Source organism: Dendrobates tinctorius, unplaced genomic scaffold (genome assembly GCF_039654945.1).
Source record: "Dendrobates tinctorius isolate UK_male_01 unplaced genomic scaffold, ASM3965494v1 ptg000147l, whole genome shotgun sequence".
Classification (NCBI taxonomy): domain Eukaryota; kingdom Metazoa; phylum Chordata; class Amphibia; order Anura; family Dendrobatidae; genus Dendrobates; species Dendrobates tinctorius.
Genome location: NW_027361814.1, coordinates 17,574,488 through 17,597,113, shown reverse-complemented (window position 1 = coordinate 17,597,113; position 22,626 = coordinate 17,574,488). Strand labels below are relative to the sequence as shown.

General features: G+C 46.9%; 1 protein-coding gene across 3 annotated transcripts in view; it reads left to right on the top strand.

Moving 5' to 3' along the window:
* STN1 (STN1 subunit of CST complex) overlaps positions 1 to 22,626 on the top strand; it is a 56,264-nt gene that overhangs the window by 27,705 nt on the left and 5,933 nt on the right. For 2 of the 3 annotated variants that reach the window (XM_073546496.1, XM_073546497.1), the window contains exons 2-6: positions 2,954 to 3,085; positions 4,494 to 4,589; positions 7,584 to 7,655; positions 11,956 to 12,120; positions 21,214 to 21,343. In XM_073546496.1, the coding sequence (XP_073402597.1) occupies positions 2,977 to 3,085; positions 4,494 to 4,589; positions 7,584 to 7,655; positions 11,956 to 12,120; positions 21,214 to 21,343 (572 nt within the window). In that variant the 5' untranslated portion in view covers positions 2,954 to 2,976. Of the gene's footprint in view, positions 1 to 2,953; positions 3,086 to 4,165; positions 4,222 to 4,493; positions 4,590 to 7,583; positions 7,656 to 11,955; positions 12,121 to 21,213; positions 21,344 to 22,626 lie in introns of all 3 variants that reach the window. The other variant, XM_073546495.1, reaches the window with a different exon arrangement.

The window sequence follows — 22,626 nt, the reverse complement described above, 5'->3', positions numbered from 1 at the left end:
GCTCGAATTTGTCCACCAAAAATCTGATGGCTCTCTTCCATTCATGTCTATGGGTCCGTGAAAAAAATCTGTCCCAATTTCACGATCTGACCTAATGAAGAAGATGGAGCAACTTATTTTTTTCTCTCCACTTCCGAGAGATCGGATCCCACTCTGATCACAGTGCGATTACCATAATCAGACGATTTTCTCGAATGGAGAGTACGCAGTCGCCTGCCCTGTCCTGCACAGTTGCTCAATACCGGAACACCCACTTATTTTTTGGGGAAACTGTGAGGGTTCGTGCACACTGAACTGACCTGCCGCAGAATCAAGGTTTTGCAAAAAATACTACAGACAAAAAACAACTAAGCTGTGTGCATAGCATTTCTGAAATCTCATACACTTTGCTGGTACTGTAAAACGCAGCTGAAATTTGCATGAAAAAGAAAGCGCATCAAAAACGCAAAGTGTGAACATAGCCAAAAGACGCCGTGTGCACATAGCCTGGTAGTGAATAGGTTAATGGATCCTTCACCTTGTGTTTAGAGTTTGGGGAACCTGCAGTTTCGGTAGCACCCGCATGGGCCGGGATTTATTTTTATTTTCTGCCCGTTTTGGAAGCACTTGTTTGTTGGACTAGTTTGAGCTGCATTCCAGGACCGCCTGTCAGTGCCAGCACAAATCACCATCTCTTCTGACCATGTTTGCAAACTCGTATAAAATCGTCTAGGGATTATATAACAGTAGAGTTAGAAAAAAACAAAACCTTTCTCTTGTATCCTAAAAACAGCATTGTCTTTGGGCTGAGTCTGGAATAATGCTTCAATTCTAACCAAGTGATTGGTGCTGAGCAGCAGAGCAAGACAGGCAATGAGTGGCCACGTGCCCGGTCGGATAGGCTGTACTGTGCCAGGTGGGTCAAAGAGGCCACTGCGAATCACACAGGCCCAGTATACGAGTGCAGAAAGAGTGGAGCTGGAGGAAGGGGGAATAACTCAATCTTCGGCATCAATGTTGATCACCAGAAGCAAGAAACGTAGTGGGATGTAGAAGGGGAAATCGCTCCAGGAATGAAGCTGTGCTGATGATACGTTACAGCTAGTGGAGGCAGTAGCAGACCTCACATCCAGCATTTGTTACTGGCAGGGATTTACTCACAAGAAGAAAATGTGGTACTGGGAGCCAGGGCTGTGGAGTCGGTAAGCCAAACCTCCGACTCCTCAATTTCCATGACACCAACTCCGACTCCACCAAAATGGGCTCCGACTCCATGACTCCGACTCCACAGCCCTGCTATGTCGGGAAAGTATCTGAAAATAAAATGATAAAGATAAAAACCTGAAACTTGGTGTAAGTTTTTAAAACTTTTTCCATGTCTTAGGTGTTCGGGTTGTCCAGGTTTACACACTCTGCGTGTATAGCGTGCGCTGTCAGGATTTTTGGTACCAAGTGCATTCTGACTAGACTTGCACAGGCTAGCTCAATTCACTTGCCTTGAACAAGACTGTGCACGTCTAGTTGGAATGTGGCCATAGTGATTGTAGACTTTGGTGTCATTTCTGGACAGCCTCTATTAGCCATGTTTTCAGGGTTACAGCTTATAGGAGATGCAGAAGTATATAACTAGACCGGGAAAGTTGCCACATCAGAAAACTCCATTATTAGACATGGCGCCTGGTTGATTGTGGGGGGGGGGGGGTTGCTCTGTTGCAGATTTTGCAATTGTATATTGTAATGGTCTAGTAAAGAAACAATGAGTGAGACTGTGAGCGTCACTGGTGACTGCCCTGATATTGCGCCCTCCTCGGGATGACTTGTGGTCCGACCGGTTCTAATGCTCGTAAAACGTTTATCAGATTAGGATCGGGGGTCGGCCGTTGGTTATCACCTCTGTCGCCCTTTAAATTCTCCTCCATTCGCTCATTGATTTCCTTTCACATACTGAGGTCAGACACAACAATGCAGGACATGAATCAGCAGCATATAATCATCACTTTATTCACATTTCTGGGTTACACATGTCGCAGGTTATTTTAGGCCAAAAGATGATGTATGCTGTGAGGACATTTGCTTAATTTTAAATAGTTATTTTTCCAAACTCCCGTCCATACATGCACACTCGGCTCTGTTGAGCATGCGTAGTCAGTAGGGTAGAGGAGAAGAAGCTTCATCTCTGGCAGCTGCTTATCTCCAATGGAAAAGAAGGTGCTCATTCATTTTAGAGCAGAGTGTGCCAAACCCACCATTGTTACCCCGCCATGTTCATAGAGGTCTCCCTACTCTGCCCCAAATACTGACATCCAAAATTAAGGATTGGGCATGTTGAATTTCAATGTTCAATTCTTTTGTTGTCAAAGGAGTTAAGAGGAATCTATTTGTGACCTACTTCCTTCTTCCCACTGATAATACATGTACGCTCTGCCGAACAGAGTGTGCATGCGATTGGAGAATTTGGAAACAATATCTGTCATTTTCTGTTAAGCTCCCAGGACATATGTACAATGCATCCTTAGACGCCCCCGTTTGCTGATTTTACATTTTGGGGTCTTGGTAGCTGTGTGGAATAGTGCATCTAACTAAAAACTTTTTTTTTTACAATGGAATCCCATGGATTCATCCTCAATTTGTTTTTTTTTGTGTGTATGGATATTATTGTTGTCTGCCATAAACTTATTAATACGCTTAACTTAGACTTCTGGTTCATTCCAGGAGACTTTTCAGAAGTCTCATTATCACCACAGACAGATTGCATAGACAGATAACATCTCTATATACAGGAGAGGATACTGGATTCACAATAGGTTAATTCACAGCTCACCTCCTCCCCCTTCTCCACAGTGGTTTGTCTAGAATAGAGCATGCTCAGATGATGCTTTTTTAAAATTCCTGTAACATAAAAATCTATATAATTTTCTGAGTCCATTTAAGCTTCATTTTAGATAAATTTCAGGCCCTTTGTCTTGTCACTCAGGTCTCTGAACATCCGCCCGTTTCATGGAAGAATTATCATCGCTGTTGTGGGGATTGGATCCAGTGTTTCTAGCATTTGCCAAGTTGTACATCAGAGACATTTTGGAACTAAAGGAGTCTCAACAAATACCTGGTAAGTACAGACACAAGTTGGGTGTGTTAGAAATGTTCCCGTCTCCGCTGTAACTTATGAAACATATCTAAAACACTAGACGTGTTATCTCCAGCAAATTTTTCAGTCTGTGGGGATCACTTATTTCTGGCCACTTTTTCAGTCTGTGGCGATCACTTATTTCTGGCCACTTTTTCAGTCTGTGGCGATCACTTATTTATTATTATTATTATTATTATTTATTGTTATAGCGCCATTTATTCCATGGCGCTTTACATGTGAGGGGGGTATACATAAAAACAAGTACAATAGTCTTAAACAATACAAGTCATAACTGGTACAGGAGGAGAGAGGACCCTGCCCGCGAGGGCTCACAATCTTCAAGGGATGGGTGATAATATTAATATTAATATAATTAATAATTAATATAATTAATAATATTAATTAATATAATAATATTTCTGGCCACTTTTTCAGTCTGTGGCGATCACTTATTTCTGGCCACTTTTTCAGTCTGTGGCGATCACTTATTTCTGGCCACTTTTTCAGTCTGTGGCGATCACTTATTTCTGGCCACTTTTTCAGTCTGTGGCGATCACTTATTTCTGGCCACTTTTTCAGTCTGTGGGGATCACTTATTTCTGGCCACTTTTTCAGTCTGTGGCGATCACTTATTTCTGGCCACTTTTTCAGTCTGTGGCGATCACTTATTTCTGGCCACGTTTTATTTCTGGCCACTTTTTCAGTCTGTGGCGATCACTTATTTCTGGCCACTTTTTCAGTCTGTGGCGATCACTTATTTCTGGCCACTTTTTCAGTCTGTGGCGATCACTTATTTCTGGCCACGTTTTATTTCTGGCCACTTTTTCAGTCTGTGGCGATCACTTATTTCTGGCCACTTTTTCAGTCTGTGGCGATCACAAAGTATAATGCAGCTTATATCACAGCCTTTCCTTGACACTCTGTGAGAGCAGAGAGCGAAAAATATTCCTATTTTTATGGGCTTGACATCAATGGAATAAAAATGGTTTGGGGAGCACAGATTTTTTTTTTTTTTTTTTTTTTTTACCAACTTTTCTGGGTTGTCTTCACTTTCTCTAGGAGCTTCCAAGATGTTCCTGGTGACTTAACAAGCGTGGATAAAGTGTATTATGGAGGTAAAAGGACATCAACGGAGAGGCAGCAGAGGAAGATTGATATTTTTCCTTAATTTTCTGCTTTATTTTATAAAAGTAGAGCTTCTCAGCATGGGAATTAATAGTACACCTTACGTCAGGTGGCCATATATATATAAAATTTCCCAGCCATCACAAGGCGGAGTGTTCCCAATTCCTTTTTCCGGTTCTCATAACCGGAATGCTTTTTTTTTTTTTTTTTTTTTTGCCTGCAAGCTATAGGTTTATTCTAACGTTTGTTTGTATTATTTCAGGAATCTTTTTCTACAACGGTCATCCCATCAGACAAGTGGATATATTAGGCACTGTTGTGTCGGTCAGAGAGAAGGACGCTTTCTACAGCTACGGAGGTATTATTGCTCTGTACCGGACACATCCATACATATTACATAATGGTCACTGTTGCTTGGCTGTAACATTGTATCACCGTACAGAATATAAATCCCACTTTCCCGTGGTAAACACTCATAAGAAATCTGTCAGCAGGTTTGTGTTATGTAATCTGAGAGCAGCATGATGTAGGGGCTGAGACCCTGATTCCAGCTATGTTACTTGCTGCCATATGTTCTCTCTGCTGCAAATCTAGCAGAGCTCGGATACTGAGCTGTGTATGATTCCGCCCACACCACTGATTGGCAGCTTTCTGTGTACACTGTATATGGTGGGTGTCGGGGCAAAGAGCAGTTGACTAGAAGGCACGAGACGCCTAATCCTGCTGATAAAACAATGATTTTAATGAAACAGTCAAATGCAGCCTAGTAAGTGATACATCACTGGAATCAGGGTCTCAGCCCCTTCATCATACAGCTCTCAGATTACATAGTAAAAAAAGTGCTGACAGATTCCACTTTTAATCTTAAATCCATACAAGTCTGCTCGTATTACCAATGTGATCCCAGAGTGATCGATTTTTATTTTAATCCTGCCCCAGTCCCTCAGTATGGCATTTCATATTGCAGTGATTAGTTGGCAATAGTACACAGATCCAGCAACATGTTGGCAAATCACCGATGACCCGAATGACGGCCTATTCCAGCAGCAGCAGTGTTGTGAATGAGAGTTTAAGAAGCGAAAATCCACAGCGTAAATTGTCCGGCGCGGTAGATCTAAAATCCGCAGCATTTCCGTGTACACAGCGGGTTTCGCTCTTCGTTGCGCAATCTTGTGCTTTGCTGTGAAACAACATTAACAAAATATAGATGCAACTTTTCCGCTTTGGATCAAATTCTGGATTTACAGCATTGTACAAGCAAAAAGAACGATCAGCGAACCCACCTGTGCCCCGGTTGTAGACCGGCGGGCGCTGTAGACCTGCGGGCGCTGTAGACCTGCGGGCGCTGTAGACCTGCGGGCGCTGTAGACCTTCGGGCGCTGTAGACCTTCGGGCGTTGTAGACCCACGAGTGCTGTAGACCTTCGGGCGTTGTAGACCTTCGGGCGTTGTAGACCTTCGGGCGCTGTTGACCTTCAGGCGCTGTAGACCTTCGGGCGTTGTAGACCTTTAGGCATTGTAGACCTTCGGGCGCTGTAGACCTTCGGGCGCTGTAGACCTTCGGGCGTTGTAGACCTTTAGGCATTGTAGACCTTCGGGCGCTGTAGACCTTCGGGCGCTGTAGACCTTCGGGCGCTGTAGACCTTCGGGCGTTGTAGACTTTCGGGCGTTGTAGACCTTCGGGCGTTGTAGACCTTCGGGCGTTGTAGACCTTCGGGCGCTGTTGACCTTCGGGCGCTGTAGACCTTCGGGCGCTGTAGACCTTCGGGCGCTGTAGACCTTCGGGCGCTGTTGACCTTCGGGCGCTGTAGACCTTTAGGCGCTGTAGACCTTTAGGCGCTGTAGACCTTTAGGCGTTGTAGACCTTCGGGCGCTGTTGACCTTCGGGCGCTGTAGACCTTTAGGCGCTGTAGACCTTTAGGCGCTGTAGACCTTTAGGCGCTGTAGACCTTTAGGCGCTGTAGACCTTCGGGCGCTGTAGACCTTCGGGCGCTGTAGACCTTCGGGCGCTGTAGACCTTCGGGCGTTGTAGACCTTTAGGCATTGTAGACCTTCGGGCGCTGTAGACCTTTAGGCATTGTAGACCTTCGGGCGCTGTAGACCTGCGGGCGCTGTAGACCTTCGGGCGCTGTAGACCTTCGGGCGTTGTAGACCCACGGGTGCTGTAGACCTTCGGGCGTTGTAGACCTTCGGGCGTTGTAGACCTTCGGGCGTTGTAGACCTTCGGGCGCTGTTGACCTTCGGGCGCTGTAGACCTTCGGGCGTTGTAGACCTTTAGGCGTTGTAGACCTTCGGGCGCTGTAGACCTTCGGGCGCTGTAGACCTTCGGGCGCTGTAGACCTTCGGGCGTTGTAGACTTTCGGGCGTTGTAGACCTTCGGGCGCTGTAGACCTTCGGGCGTTGTAGACCTTCGGGCGTTGTAGACCTTCGGGCGTTGTAGACCTTCGGGCGCTGTAGACCTTCGGGCGCTGTAGACCTTTAGGCATTGTAGACCTTCGGGCGCTGTAGACCTTCGGGCGCTGTAGACCTTCGGGCGCTGTAGACCTTCGGGCGCTGTAGACCTTCGGGCGTTGTAGACCTTTAGGCATTGTAGACCTTCGGGCGCTGTAGACCTTCGGGCGTTCCTTCTGCTGCCTATCGGCAGGATTTTCACAAACTCATGGCTGAAAAACCTTATGCAGCCTGAAAACGGGAAGCTATGAATACCTACGAGGGATCTGCGGATGTGATCCGGATCACTTCTCATGTCTATTGAGGCCAGCCAAGGGAAACAAAACCTGCATGGCCTCCTGTCCTGTCTACCGTGTTATTGCCATATATCTTAGTAGGGGAAATGAAACGCCATTGAGAAAAAAATCTAAAGTCTCCACTATACACGTAACGTGTGCACGATAAATCTATAGGAACAGGTAACGTCTGGGATCCACCCTGCATTTTTACACTTTCAGCATGGGAGCACATCGCTGGCACATTTGCTTGACTACCCAAACAATACACCCTTTCTGATTTCACACTTACTACCCTCCTGGTTGTGGGCTGACGGCCAAGCTGCCCCACCCATCCCCTTCCTCCTCCTCTGTCTGCCGCCGACTAATGGATCCCTTTCCTGTTCTTACTGTTCTAAAAGCTGTATAGTCCAAGCAGATTGATAAGAATGACTGCCAATTTCCCTATGTAGTCCTTAACGAATTAATGATTTATTATTATTATTATTATTGAGCGTCCCTTTAAAAAACTCTGTAACTGTCAAAGTGACTCCTAATGTGTCCATCACTAGTTACTACGGAGTGAGTTTTGCAGTCTCACATTTTGTTTTTATGTGTTTTCTTGTCTTTTTGCGTCTTCTCATTAAGTGGATGACAGCACCGGAGTTATCAACTGCACATGCTGGAAATCATCCGGGCAAAAATGTACATCATCTTCAGGTGAGTCGTCACTTACAGTCATGGACAAAAGTGTTAGCCCCCTTCAAATTGTTCCAGAAAATGAAGTATTTCTCCCAGAAAATTATTATAATTACCATGTTTTGTTATACACAGGTTTATTTCATTTGTGTGTATTGGAACCAACACAAAAAAACAGAGAAAAAGATGCAAATCGGACATAATTTCACACACAACCCCAAAAATGGTCCGGTGAAAATTTTTGGCACCTTTCCAAAATTGTGGGTAAACAGCTTTGTTTCAACCATGTGATGCCTGTTCAAACTCACCTGTGGCAAGTGACAGGTGTGGGCAATATGAAAATCACACCTGAAACCAGAAAAAAAAGGAGAAAAGTTGACTCAGTCTTTACATTGTGTGTGTGTGTGTGTGTGTGTGTGTGTGTGTGTGTGTGTGTGTGTGCCACACTAAACATGGAGAACAGAAAGAGAAGAGAACTTGAGAACCAAAATTGTTGAAAAACATCAACAATCTCAAGGTTACAAGACTATCTCTAGAGATCTTGATGTTCCTTAGCAATAAATAAGTTTGTCCCACTATGTACCGTATTTTTCGGACTATAAGACGCACCCCAAATTTTCAAGAGAAAAATAGGGAAAAAAATTAATGCGTCAAATGAGGGTCCATCTTACAGTCCGAATTGTTCAGCTTAGCTGGGGGTAGGGTGTGATATGGAGCGCTGGTGGAGTGGGGTCACAGGAGGTGGTCTGACACAACCCTGGCTGGTGCAGCAGGTTCGATGGTGTGGGGGCTCTGCCATTTTGTGAAAGCCCCCACACATCCATCCTAGGCTGATGGGCGGCGATTTGGCAGATGATCTGTCGTGCAGTGGCTCCGCCAGCTTTGGTGGAAATCCCGGAGCCCCCTCACATCCATCCCGGGCTGGTGCGGCACTTTTGCAGGTGATCGGCGATGTGGGGGCTCCGCCGGCTTTTTGTGAAAGGCTGGAGCCCCCGCACTTCCATTGTTGTAACGCTGAATTTCACAAAATGCCGGCAGAGCCCCTGCCACCCATCAGCCTCGGATGTGTCTCCTGGTAAGTGCATCTGGACCATAAGGCGCACCCCCATTTTTCCCCAAGATTTTTTTGGGGGAAAAGTGCGTCTTATGGTCCGAAAAATAAGTTACCACCTCTTCATTCTTGTTTCCAGGGGTGTAGCACTTTTTAATGGTTTGTTTAACCTGCGGATTTAGGGTTCCCGTTGAAATTTAATCCACATCAAAAAGGTGTATTTCTGCCACAGAAATTGATATGGATTACAAAAAAAAATAGTTCTATATAGTTTCCGACCAAAAGAGCATTGCAGCATGGGGATGAGACTGAATTAAAGCTCAACCATGTTGCTGCTACTCTGATACTTTTCACGTAAAATCCGCATCAAATACACAACGTGTGAACCAGAAGCTCTCCGAGGTGAAACGGCATCACTTGTTTGCTGTCGTAGAAATGACCTTCACATTTATAAAACAGTTTCCAAATCCGTCCTACTAAGCAAATCAGTGGGATGTTTGCACTTCGCTTTATGTTTCTTTATTCAATGAAGTTCCTTGATAAACTTTATGTGCCCGCTATTGTTTGCCTTGATTCAAGAAGCGAGGTCAATGCTGGGAAGCCCAAGCTGGATTACACAGAAGAAGAACGGCTAACCCGGTGGGGCAGGCCCGGACTGGCACATAGGGTAACAGGGCAATCCCCCGGGGGGCCCCTGTGCAGATCTTGGCCCCCAACCGCACTGTATGGGCAACACTTGGCATAATTTACTTGTTTCACTCCGTTCAGAAAAAAACATCTCATCATTCATTAGCCAAAAAAACAGTTTATTATTATGTAGAGATATAGGTAAATTTGTGAATGAGGGGAGTGTAATATTTGTATGCAGGTGAAAAGTGGGCCTCCCCAAGTCAATGTTACTGGTGGACCCTTAGCACCCCAGTCAGACACTGCGGTGGGGACATAGGATCTTACTGCGGGGACACAAGCGTACTTTATGCACTTTAAAGGGAACCTGTCATCACATTTTTGGTCTACCAGCTAAAAATATCCTTTAATTTAGTGTCACCTATGCATTACAGAACGAGTCTTGAAACCCCCTGACTCCCCATGTATCATCCCGAAATACCTTTTTTATTCTTCCTACTCTATGTAAATCTACTCTGTCCGTTCCGATGGGCATCGCTTAGTCCCCCCGCTCCTCGTCTCTCTACGTATTCCTTTCTGTGAATATCACAGATCACAAACTGTTTTTGCGCATGCGCATTGAAATGGCATCTCGAGCGTGCACAACTGTGGGCAAAGCAGAACATCAGCATTGCACATGTGCTGGCATACGCAATTGCTTTCTCTTTCTGACCAGGAAGTATTTCCCTGTCATTTTTCTTTGTTCCCTGCCGCGTCAGTGAACACAGAAATGGAATGGAAATACTTCTGGGACATATAAAGCCATTGCGTATTCCGGCGCATGCGCAACACTGACTTTCGGCTTTGCCCACAGTTGGGCAAAGCATACTGCGCACGCACAAGATGCCTTTCAAATGCGCACGCGCGAAAAATGTACGCCATCGCTGAAATTCACCGCAAGGAATGCGTTGAGCAAGCGAGGAGGGGTGGAGAGATGGAAACAAATACACACCCATTGGACCGGACCGAACAATTAACCTACAGCACGGGAGGAATAAAAAAAGGTATTTCTGGATGATACGTGGGGAGTCAGGGGGTTTCAAAACTAGTCCTGTAATGCATAGGTGACACTAAATTAAAGGATATTTTAAGCTGGTAAACCAAAAATGTGATGACAAGTTCCCTTTAAGACACCAAAATCTTCGCTTAGGTGACTTGTCTGAGATTGCTGCAATAAACTATAGGACTATACGTCCCCAAACCCTAGAAGCCACTGCAGACTGTGCTGATAATAAACGTCCATATTCCCTACAGAAGAATGATGCCGCCCCCTGCTGGCAGCAGTCAGTACAAATAGTCATGTCTGAATATTTACGCTACAGAAGGTTCCTTATGTAAGGGTAGAGCGCGCTGGAATGTTTTTCACGGACCCATAGATTTGCATTGTCAGTTTTTTATCCAACACTCACATTAACATTGGACATGTCACCGTTTTGTTCTTTTTTTTCCCCATGGACAGCGGGATACAAGTAAAAAAAAATCTCGGAGATGTGCACAACGCCGAAGATTATCATAGACGTGAGCGCCATCAGGGAAAACCATGTATAGCCTTTGGTCATGTGCACAAGCCGTTAAAGGGAGCACCGAAAAACTGAGGCTGTTCCTCTGCATGCGGGAGACGGGGGGTGGATTTCACGACCTGCCATGTCGCTTAGACTTTCTTACAATATAATATTTTTTGTAAAATGCTCACAAAAATCACAAAACTTCCCAGCAGACCGCAAAAGAGTGACGGGATATTCTGCTCTAATGGCTTATGTTCCACTTTAACTGAGCTTATGATTTACATCTGTATATACATATACTGTACATCACTGTCCATATGGATGAAAATCTTATTATATCACTTGAAAAACTGTAAAATTAAAAAAAAAAAAACATATATCTATAAAAAAAAATCCATTTAAAATTTTTCTATTTTTTTTTCTGAAGCGCTATATATAATTTTTTTTTATTTTAAAGTCTCATCATGTTTCCATTGATATAAATAAAAAAACTAACAGGAGATGACTTCATTCCAGGGGGTATGTGTGGCATTTTACCCCCTAAGGCCGGTTTCACATTTGCGTTTAGGGCCGCAGCGTCGGCCTGCACACGGCCGCTGCTAAGCCCCACCCCCTGCCGCGCCTCCGCCGGTAGTTCCGCCTCCGGGCGCATGACGCTACATGCGTCATGCGTCCCCTATCTTTATCACTGAGGACGCAGGCCGTACGCAGTATGCGTTTTGGCGGCGCCTGCGTCCTTTTGACAGTGCGCCGACCAGCGCCAAACGCAACCTGTTGCAATTTGGTTGCGCTCGGCGCACCGTCAATAGGACGCAGGTGCCGCCAAACGCATACTGTGCACGGCCTGCGTCCTCAGTGATAAAGATAGGGGACGCATGTAGCGACATGCGCCCGGAGGCGAAGCTACCGGCGGAGGTGCGGCAGGGGGTGGGGCTTAGCGGCGGCCGTGCGCAGGCCGACGCTGCGGCCCTAAACGCAAATGTGAAACCGGCCTAAGCGCTCCTCTTATACTGCCCCAGCCCCCTTCTCTGTCTGTGTTATGTCTGCCATAGGGCAGAAGACTTACTACTTATCTTTCATCCTGTCCATTGGTTTGTAGAGGATCAGAAAAGTCCATCCGAAGCCAAGGATCTGGATGGAATAATGCAAGAGCTGTACAGACACGAGAGCAGGAAAGCCAAGATGGAGATTGGTGATGTGATCAGAGTTCGGGGTTATGTCAAGGTCTTTAGAAACCAGAGAGAGGTCGTCGCCTCAACATTTTGTAAGTAATGTCATATTTGTAGAAAAAAATATTTTACACCGGTGTAGGGGACCAGAAAAGATTCACATTCCCAAATGATTCATTTTACCTAGTGTCACAATGGCTAGATAACACCCAACTAACAGTGGCCATACAGCTTCCCCCCCCCGAATCCCACACACGCACATGTATGAGAAGAGGAGACTAATCCAATCGATCCCAACAAAAGGATCAGATGTTGAAGTTCGCCATGTCCAGTCCTTCCCTCTCCCATCATCGTCTGTTGGAGAGTTTGTGAAGACCCCTATAAACAATGTATGGTCCTTTGGTCCCACTGAAATCAATGTGTTCGAGGGCTTTAGATTTTTACCTGCCACCATGAGTGGAGGAGATTGCATAATCTCCTGTGGTGCCTATGAAATGTGAGAGAAACATTTGGGTGTGAGCAGGGTCCATTGCACTTGGCAAAAGCAGGTCTTGTGCCCCCTAGCCCAGTTATAAAATTCCTCCTGAGTGCCCCTGGAAATGATGATGTTGATGCCAGTTCAGATTGGCGCTCCTCTGAGATCCGGGGCACCCGGTAAGAAGTCCAGGGCGTGTGAACTACTCATCGGCTCTAGTGATGGTGCTTGTACCTTTTTCTTTTGTTAGGTTTAGGTGGGAGTGAGCAGTGATCTGACGCTGCCGGTTCGGGAAAGTGAGGAAGAGCAGGATGGGACAAGTAAAAATTAAATTCCTCCAGTTTGTCCCGATAGCTGCTATTTTGCAAAGATAGAAATGTAGTGTATGTGGCTAAATTACTTTTCTAGTTTTATGACTGCAGAATTAGATTGTGGGACGGGGATGCAGGATATGCAAAATAAAAGAAAAAATAAAATCCCTTTTCTTGATCGCCTTTTTGGGGGACACAGAATACCATGGGTGTATGCTGCTACTGCTGGGAGGCTGACACTATGCAAAACAAGAAAATTAGCTCCTCCCCGGCAGTATACACCCACCTCAGTTTGTGCTTAGTGTCTGTAGGAGGCGGACCGGGATCTTCCCAGATCCGCAATTAACCTTTCTTTCCTTCAGGTGTTCTAGTGGAACCTTTTAATTTTTTTGTCTTTTGTTTTGCAGATTCAAGTCGGGAAACAGGGTGGAAGTTCACGCTGCTTTCCCATATCAGGCGGCTGAGCGAGCAGTGTGGCTGATCCCACATCGCAACTCTCAGTACGCTGGCAGGACTTTTTCCATATCACCTTCTGGTGCTATGGGATGTGGACAGGTGGCTGGTCCTTGCCAAATCCCCCTCCTCACCCCTCTCTTGGGACAGGGCTGAGAGGAAGACGGCGATCGCAAGATTTTCCTCGCCATCAAGAGGTTAATGCCGTCTTCTGCAGGATGCGGGTACAGAGGACAGTTGCCAGCGGCTTGCCACTACCCTTGTGAGGCCCCTGTGATCATCCTCTTCAGGGACGACAGGTAAGTGCCTGTATGATCCCTCCAGCCCGCAGCATTACCAAGAGGCACATCGGTGGAAAACTGGACAGCCGAACACATCAGGCTGTTTGAATCTCCCGCCCCTCTCCCTGCCTGACGGGCGCCGCTCTCATCAGCCGCGCGCCTCTCCACTTATATTCAGGGGCTGAATACAGGGTTTTCTCTCCCCGTTGTCACAGCTGGCCATGGTTTTCCAAAGCTTTTCTGCGCGCACAGTACCTCCTTACAGGCCTTCTCTTCACCTTCTTGGGCGATTCCATCACGGGGCTGCGGTGCCGACTCTTTCACTTTCACTTTCGTTTTCAGCTCCCGCTCTCAGAGCGCCTCCTCCCCCTTCTGAGCGCGCTGTCCTCGCGCCTTTTTTAGCCCATCACAGGGCTCCTTGTTCTCTTCTTGTATGTCAGCTCCAATTGCGGCTCAGCCGCTAAGCTCCGCCCACCGCTCACCTCATCAGGCATTTCCTGTTTTTTCGGTCCTGGCTTTCTGCGCTGCTTGGGGGACACTTCAGTGTTTCTGCTGCTCGCCGGAACTAGGTAGGCTCTGCTCTTTGCAGAAATATTAGCCCTCCTCCGCAGTTCTTCCCCAATTCCCGCTGCCATTCAGCGCAGTTTTCCTTATGCCCAACCCTGCAGGGGAGCTCTGTTTCAAGCCCACAGCTACTCATTACGCCTGTGCGCGCTGTAAAAAGAAGTGGGCTTCGGGTCAGCCATCTCCTTTCTGCCCGTCCTGCAGTCCTTCAGCTATGTCGGCCTCTCAGGAGCACACAGATTCCCGTGATGAGGGCACTTCCCCTCTCCCAGAATGGGCCGTAGCTATGTCTCAGTCGGTCTCCGATCTGACCAAAGTCTCTCAGTCCCTGGTCCAGGTCCTAGAACGTTTGCCTCAGCTATCTACAGCCACCGCTGCACCAACCGCCTCTCAAGGTGAGTCGTCCGCTCCTGACCGCAACCTTCAGAGGGACAGGCCGAGTAGGATGTCCAGGAAGCGTCTCCTATCGGGCTCGTCTTCCAGTTCGCTAGGCCCGTCTGCTTCACCCAGGTGTCCGTCTCCTTCAGAGGACGACCTTAGGTCAGATGACAATCCACAATTAGGATCTAGTTCAGAAGCAGATGACATGTCTAAAACACGAAATATGGTTTATAGTCTTCTTTCAGCTATCTTCCAAACCCTGGAGATTAAGCACGACAAGCCCCTTCCTCAGGAATGTTCTGTTCCATTTAAACGATCAAGGCCTCCATCCAAAACTTTTCCAAACCACAAGGAGTTTAATACTACTCTAGCCAAACATTGGGAGCACCCTGAGCAACGCTTTTCGGGCCGCAGGTATTTAGATGTTCTGTACCCATTTGAGGCTGATTTGCTTTCTAAATGGACCAAAGCCCCTGAAGTGGACCCTCCCGTTTCTCGCATAGCCTCTAAGACGGTTCTGTCCCTTCCAGACGGGGCATCGCTTAAGGATCCTACAGACAGGCAGTTAGAATCTTTGACGAAGTCTATCTTTGAGGCCTCCGGCGCCTCGCTCTGCCCTATTTTCGCCTCCTCCTGGGTGGCTAAAGTCATTTCGGCTTGGGCAAAAATTCTCCGCAGGGGCATCTTAGCGGCAGCTCCCCAGGACGTGCTGGCAGATCTAGCAGATCAAATTAATCATGCAGGTAAATACCTTTTAGCCGCCTCCTTAGATGCGGCCGGTTGCGTAGCAAGGGCTAACAGCAATATAGTGGCTGTACGCCGAGTTCTTTGGTTAAAATCAAGGAATGCGGATACCACCTCAAAAAAGTCGCTCACCAATCTGCCCTTCCATGGTTCTAGGCTCTTTGGGGCCAAGCTGGATCAAATAATTTCCGATGCCACTGGGGGTAAAAGTACTTCTCTCCCCCAGTCTTGACCAAGACGCCTTTTTAATAGAAAGGGTTTTCGTCCGTTCTCGTCCACAGAGAGATCTGTCCAGCAAGAGCATCCTTCCGCATCTAGGGAGCGAGAGCAGAAGAAACCTTCTTACAAGCCCGCTCCCTGCTGGAGATCTAGAGGACAATACTCCAGGTCCTCAGGTGCCCGTTCCGGTAGGTTTGCCTCCAAGTGACGGGGCACCCCCACCTGGAAGTTTTTCCAGGGTGGGAGGCAGACTTTCCTTTTTCGTGGACGCTTGGCTGTCGGTTGTCGACGATGCTTGGGTCATGGAAATCATCGCATCCGGTTACAAGATCGAATTTTCTTCCCCGCCAGACAGGCGTTTTTTCCTGTCTCGACCTCCAAGACAACGGTCCCACATTCCAGGATTCTTTCAGGCCGTCTCCTCCCTTCTTTCCGCTGGAGTGATTGTTCCCGTTCCCTTAGACGAACGGTTTTCAGGGTTCTACTCAAATCTCATCATAGTCCCGAAGAAAGACGGCTCCCTGCGGCCAATCCTGGACCTCAAATTGCTCAATCGCCACGTGAAGATTCTTCACTTCAAAATGGAGTCTCTTCGATCGGTGATAGCTTCAATGGAGCCCGGAGAATTTCTCTGTTCTGTGGACATACGGGATGCCTATCTTCACATCCCTGTTTGCTTGCAGCATCAGAAATATCTCAGGTTTGCGATTCAGGAAAATCATTACCAGTTCACGGCTCTTCCCTTCGGCCTAGCCTCCGCTCCCCATGTTTTCACGAAAGTGATGGCGACGGTCATGGCCATCCTTCGATCTAGAGGGATTCTCATCATTCCTTATCTGGAGGATCTCTTAATCAAGGGCTCGTCCCGTCAAGACTGTCTCCTAAGTCTTCAGATAACCCTGGATACTCTCGACCGTCTCGGATGGTTAGTCAACAAAGAAAAGTCCATTCTCAGCCCCACTCAGCGTCTGACCTTTTTAGGCATGTAGTTTGACACGAACCTGGCCCGGGTGTTTCTTCCGAGGGAAAAATTTGCAGCTCTGTTCAAAGGGATTCGAGCCCTCAAACGGCCAACGCCCATTCCCCTTCGATTCTGCATGAAAGTTCTGGGGAAGATGGTAGCTTCCTTGGAAGCAGTGCCCTTTGCACAGTTTCACCTTCGTCCTCTTCAGCTGTCCTTCCTTTCAGTCTGGGTCAAGACGACGAGGTCCTTAGACCGGCCCATTCTCTTCCCTCTCAAAGTGAGATAATCCCTCACTTGGTGGACGATGTCTACAGTGGGGAAAAAAAGTATTTAGTCAGTCAGAAATAGTGCAAGTTCCACCACTTAAAAAGATGAGAGGCGTCTGTAATTTACATCATAGGTAGACCTCAACTATGGGAGACAAACTGAGAAAAAAAAATCCAGAAAATCACATTGTCTGTTTTTTTTTCATTTTATTTGCATATTATGGTGGAAAATAAGTATTTGGTCAGAAACAAGCAATCAAGATTTCTGGCTCTCACAGACCTGTAACTTCTTCTTTAAGAGTCTCCTCTTTCCTCCACTCATTACCTGTAGTAATGGCACCTGTTTAAACTTGTTATCAGTATAAAAAGACACCTGTGCACACCCTCAAACAGTCTGACTCCAAACTCCACTATGGTGAAGACCAAAGAGCTGTCAAAGGACACCAGAAACAAAATTGTAGCCCTGCACCAGGCTGGGAAGACTGAATCTGCAATAGCCAACCAGCTTGGAGTGAAGAAATCAACTGTGGGAGCAATAATTAGAAAATGGAAGACATACAAGACCACTGATAATCTCCCTCGATCTGGTGCTCCACGCAAAATCCCACCCCGTGGGGTCAGAATGATCACAAGAACGGTGAGCAAAAATCCCAGAACCACGCGGGAGGACCTAGTGAATGAACTGCAGAGAGCTGGGACCAATGTAACAAGGCCTACCATAAGTAACACACTACGCCACCATGGACTCAGATCCTGCAGTGCCAGACGTGTCCCACTGCTTAAGCCTGTACATGTCCGGGCCCGTCTGAAGTTTGCTAGAGAGCATTTGGATGATCCAGAGGAGTTTTGGGAGAATGTCCTATGGTCTGATGAAACCAAACTGGAACTGTTTGGTAGAAACACAACTTGTCGTGTTTGGAGGAAAAAGAATACTGAGTTGCATCCATCAAACACCATACCTATTGTAAAGCATGGTGGTGGAAACATCATGCTTTGGGGCTGTTTCTCTGCAAAGGGGCCAGGACGACTGATCTGGGTACATGAAAGAATGAATGGGGCCATGTATCGTGAGATTTTGAGTGCAAACCTCCTTCCATCAGCAAGGGCATTGAAGATGAAACGTGGCTGGGTCTTTCAACATGACAATGATCCAAAGCACACCGCCAGGGCAACGAAGGAGTGGCTTCGTAAGAAGCATTTCAAGGTCCTGGAGTGGCCTAGCCAGTCTCCAGATCTCAACCCTATAGAAAACCTTTGGAGGGAGTTGAAAGTCCGTGTTGCCAAGCGAAAAGCCAAAAACATCACTGCTCTAGAGGAGATCTGCATGGAGGAATGGGCCAACATACCAACAACAGTGTGTGGCAACCTTGTGAAGACTTACAGAAAACGTTTGACCTCTGTCATTGCCAACAAAGGATATATCACAAAGTATTGAGATGAAATTTTGTTTCTGACCAAATACTTATTTTCCACCATAATATGCAAATAAAATGAAAAAAAAACAGACAATGTGATTTTCTGGATTTTTTTTTCTCAGTTTGTCTCCCATAGTTGAGGTCTACCTATGATGTAAATTACAGACACCTCTCATCTTTTTAAGTGGTGGAACTTGCACTATTGCTGACTGACTAAATACTTTTTTTCCCCACTATACATCAGTCCTCCAAGGGAGGTCCTTCCTCCCGCTTCGGTGGCAAGTCATCACCACCGATGCCAGCCTCCTGGGTTGGGGAGCGGTTTTTCATCAGAGGATGGCCCAAGGACACTGGAACCCACAGGAAGCTCTTCTTCCTATCAATCTGCTCGAGATCAGAGCGATCTTTCTGGCCCTTCTTCGCTGGCAACCCCTTCTCGTCGGCAAGCCGATCGGACAACGCCACGGCTGTGGCGTACATAAACCATCAGGGCGGCACGCGCAGCCACCAAGTCATGTCAGAAGTGGCCAGGATTCTGCGCTGGGCAGAACGTTACGTCCCAACAATCTCCGCCGTTTACATTCCAGGGGTGGAAAACTGGGCAGCCGACTTTCTGAGTCGTCAAGGCCTAGCGTCAGGCGAATGGTCTCTCCATCCCTCAGTCTTCGATCAGATATGCAAGCGCTGGGGTTCTCCGGACGTCGACCTCATGGCATCTCGGATGAACCACAAAGTTCCGCGCTTCGTAGCCAGGTCCAGGGACCCTCTAGCCGTCGCTTGCGACGCCCTAGTAATTCCGTGGTCCCAGTTCCAACTCCCTTATCTTTTTCCACCTCTTGCCTTGATCCCAAGAGTGGTCAAGAAGATAAAATCGGAAGGCGTTCCAGTAATTCTTGTGGCTCCAGACTGGCCGAGACGGCCTTGGTATGCGGAACTGGTGAACATGCTCGCGGACGTTCCCTGGAGACTTCCAGACCATCTGGATCTTCTCTCGCAAGGCCCCCTTTACCACGAGAATTCTCGGTCTCTGTATTTAACGGCATGGCCGTTGAGGCCGCAATCCTAAGAGAATCAGGTTTTTCCAGCCAGGTGATTCAGACGATGATCAAAGCCAGGAAGCCAGCCTCTTCCTGCATTTACCACAGGAGTTGGAAGGCTTTTTTCCGTTGGTGCGACGATAAAAAAGTTTTTCCAATGGCCTTTTCCATTCCGTCCATACTGGGTTTTCTCCAGTCTGGCTTAGATTCGGGTCTGTCTCTCAGTACCCTGAAGGGCCAGGTTTCTGCCTTGTCTATCCTCTTTCAAAGAGAGCTCGCTTCCTTACCGCAGGTTAAGACGTTCCTCCAAGGAGTCGCTCATGTGGCTCCTCCTCATCATTCACCAATAGAACCCTGGGATCTCAATCTCGTTCTTGGCGCTCTCCAAAAGGCGCCGTTTGAGCCCATCCAGGACATTCCTTTGTCACTTCTGTCATGAAAGGTAACCTTTTTGATCGCCATTACATCCATCAGAAGAGTTTCTGAGTTAGCGGCCTTGGTCATGTCGTTCTCCTTATCTGGTGCTCCATCAGGATAAAGTCGTCCTCAGGCCCGTTCCTTCCTTTCTGCCAAAGGTGGTTTCCTCGTTTCACATCAACGAGGATCTTGTTCTTCCATCGTTTTGTCCGGCTCCTTCTCACCCTCTTGAGAAGTCACTCCACAAGCTGGATGTTGTTAGAACCTTGCGTGTCTACCTCGCTAGGACCGCTTCATTTCGTCAATCCGATTCATTGCTGGTCATCTCTGAAGGTCACAGGAAAGGGCTTCCGGCATCCAAATGCACGATCGCTCGCTGGATTCGTTCTACCATTCAGGGAGCATACCGACTTCAGGAAAAACGGCCCCCTCCGGGAGTGAGAGCTCACTCCACCCGGGCTGTGGCAGCTTCGTGGGCCGCTCGACACCAGGCTTCGGCTCTGCAACTTTGCAGGGCCGCGACCTGGTCGTCCTTGCACACATTTGCGAGGTTCTACAGGGTTCATACCCAGGCCTCGTCTGATGCAGTTGTTGGTAGGAAGGTTCTGCAGGCGGCGGTGGTGCACCGGCCGACCTAAGCCTTTCCTGTTCTTTCGTTCCTTATTGCTGTTCCCGCCCTTGGGACTGCTTTGGAACGTCCCATGGTATTCTGTGTCCCCCAATAAGGCGATAAAGAAAGATGGATTTTTGGTTCTTACCATAAAATCTCTTTCTTGGAGCCTTCATTGGGGGACACAGCACCCTCCCTGTTTAAATTGTACCGTGTTGGGTCTTTGAGTCCCTTGTTGGGTTGGTACAGAGTGTTCCGTTGCTTCTCCTACTGCTTTCTCACCAACTGAGGTGCCTAGTGACTGTCGGTGGGTGTATACTGCCGGGGAGGAGCTAATTTTCTTGTTTTGCATAGTGTCAGCCTCCTACCAGTAGCAGCATACACCCATGGTATTCTGTGTCCCCCAATGAAGGCTCCAAGAAAGAGATTTTACGGTAAGAACCAAAAATCCATCTATTAATAATAAACTTACCACTATGTGATTGAGCAGAAACAAATATTCCCATGCTATCTGCTGCAGTTACGGATCCAGAGGAGAACATTTCTCATTTGGTCGACCCCTAATTTTTAAAAAAACTTCCCAAGATAAGAACTTGCATCTTAAATTGGGCACAATTTTGCACCAAAATTAAAAAAAAAAAAAAAATTTCACTGCAGGTAAGATGAATTCATGTGCATGGATTTCTGGAACAGCAGCAGAAATTGATATTCCACATGTGAACATACATTTAGATTAAAAAGATGCAACAAGTCAATTCCAAGCGCTCCGGATTTATAAGGAGCCTGTTAATAAATTTAGTGCAGTTCCCTGAACCAGCCCCTCCAGTTTTTTTAATAAATGGACCAGTCACAGCAAATGTGTATAAAGGATTACATAAAAACGTTGACAGCAGCTGTCTCTCCATCATGCTTTACACTGCAGCGCTATGTGAAAGCACAGGTTGCCCATCGCAACCGGGATAGTGTCGCTATAAAGTCTAAGCAATACAATTACCAATGAGCAAAACCATTAACGAGGGGAACGCTGTAATGAAATCCATTATTATTTTAGATAAAGTGGATGACCCCACTCTGGATGTGCAGATCACCCGGATGCTGGACCTCCCGCACCTGTACAGAAATGTCTATGATAAGCCCTTTGTTGTCCCCGATCAGCTGACGGATCCATCGCATGGACTCTTGTAAGTTTTCTGACCTCCAAGTAGGATTTCACCTTTTCTACGAGTCCTCTCGGCTGCCTCCAAGCATCATTACACTCAAAAGGGTTTCCAGATCCCGGTATAAGATTCATATGAAGAGGGGAGAAGCCAGCGCTGCCTGTGGTCAGAACGCAATACATAAAGGGCACATGCGCATATTGATTTCTAACTGCACTTTAAAATGAGACATTTAGCAAACAATTGATCAATTCTTGTCACAGCATTCTCACATGGGGCAGTCCTGCTGTACGTTTTTTTTATATTCACTGTGCCGTTACGGCCTCCTAAAAGTATTAAAAAGAAGACTGTGTAAAATGCAAAATGTACCTGAAGCGTTTCTGAATCACCCCCATGGCGCCAGAAAGGGCGAGCGCAGATAAAGGCCGACCAGGTCCGAACATGGACATGTCAGGTCTAACCTCCGCACTGCCTCACCAGACTGGAGGCCGTAATGGCACAGTGTATATAAAAAACGTAGAGTAGGACTGCCCCATATGAGAATGCCGTGACGTGGCGGGGTGGCTCAAAGAATTGATCAATTGTTTGCTGAATGTCTCATTTTAAAGTTCAGTTAGAAACTAATACGTGCATGTGCACTTTTTGTATTGCCTGCTGACCATAGGCAGCGCTGGCTCCTTGGCTCTTTTATAAGATTCATATGGATAAAAAATAAATGGTCACCCACCGCCCCTGTACTCATTGTCTGTGGTGTGTGGACGGTTAAAATCGTGCACTGGAAAATGGTCTAAAGTCTGATACAGAGTCACTCCGGATTAGGAGAGACCTTATACACAATCACCGCACATTATAATACGCACTGCAGGGAATTGTGCAGTGGGGTCCAACATTAAAGGCTAGATTGGAGGATCGCCAGGTGATGTGCCATGATCGCTGGACGTGATGTGTAATGATGGTTAGATGTGAACACTACGTGGTGTGTGGTGATTGCCGTGTAATGATTGATAGATGTGACGATCGCTAGATGTGATGCTTTGCCAGGTGATGTGTGATGATCGCTACATTTGATGATAGGTAGGTCATCTCTGATGATCACTAGAAGTAATGATCGCTAGATGTAATGATCACGAGGCAGTTGGGTGATGATCACTAGATGTTATGTACGGTGATTGCCAGCTGGGGTGTGATGATCACTAGATGTGATGAATGCTAGATGATGTGATGTGATGATATCTACTGTAGATGTAATGGTTGGCAGGTAATGCGTGATGATTACTAAATGTAGTGATCTCTGGATGTGATGATCA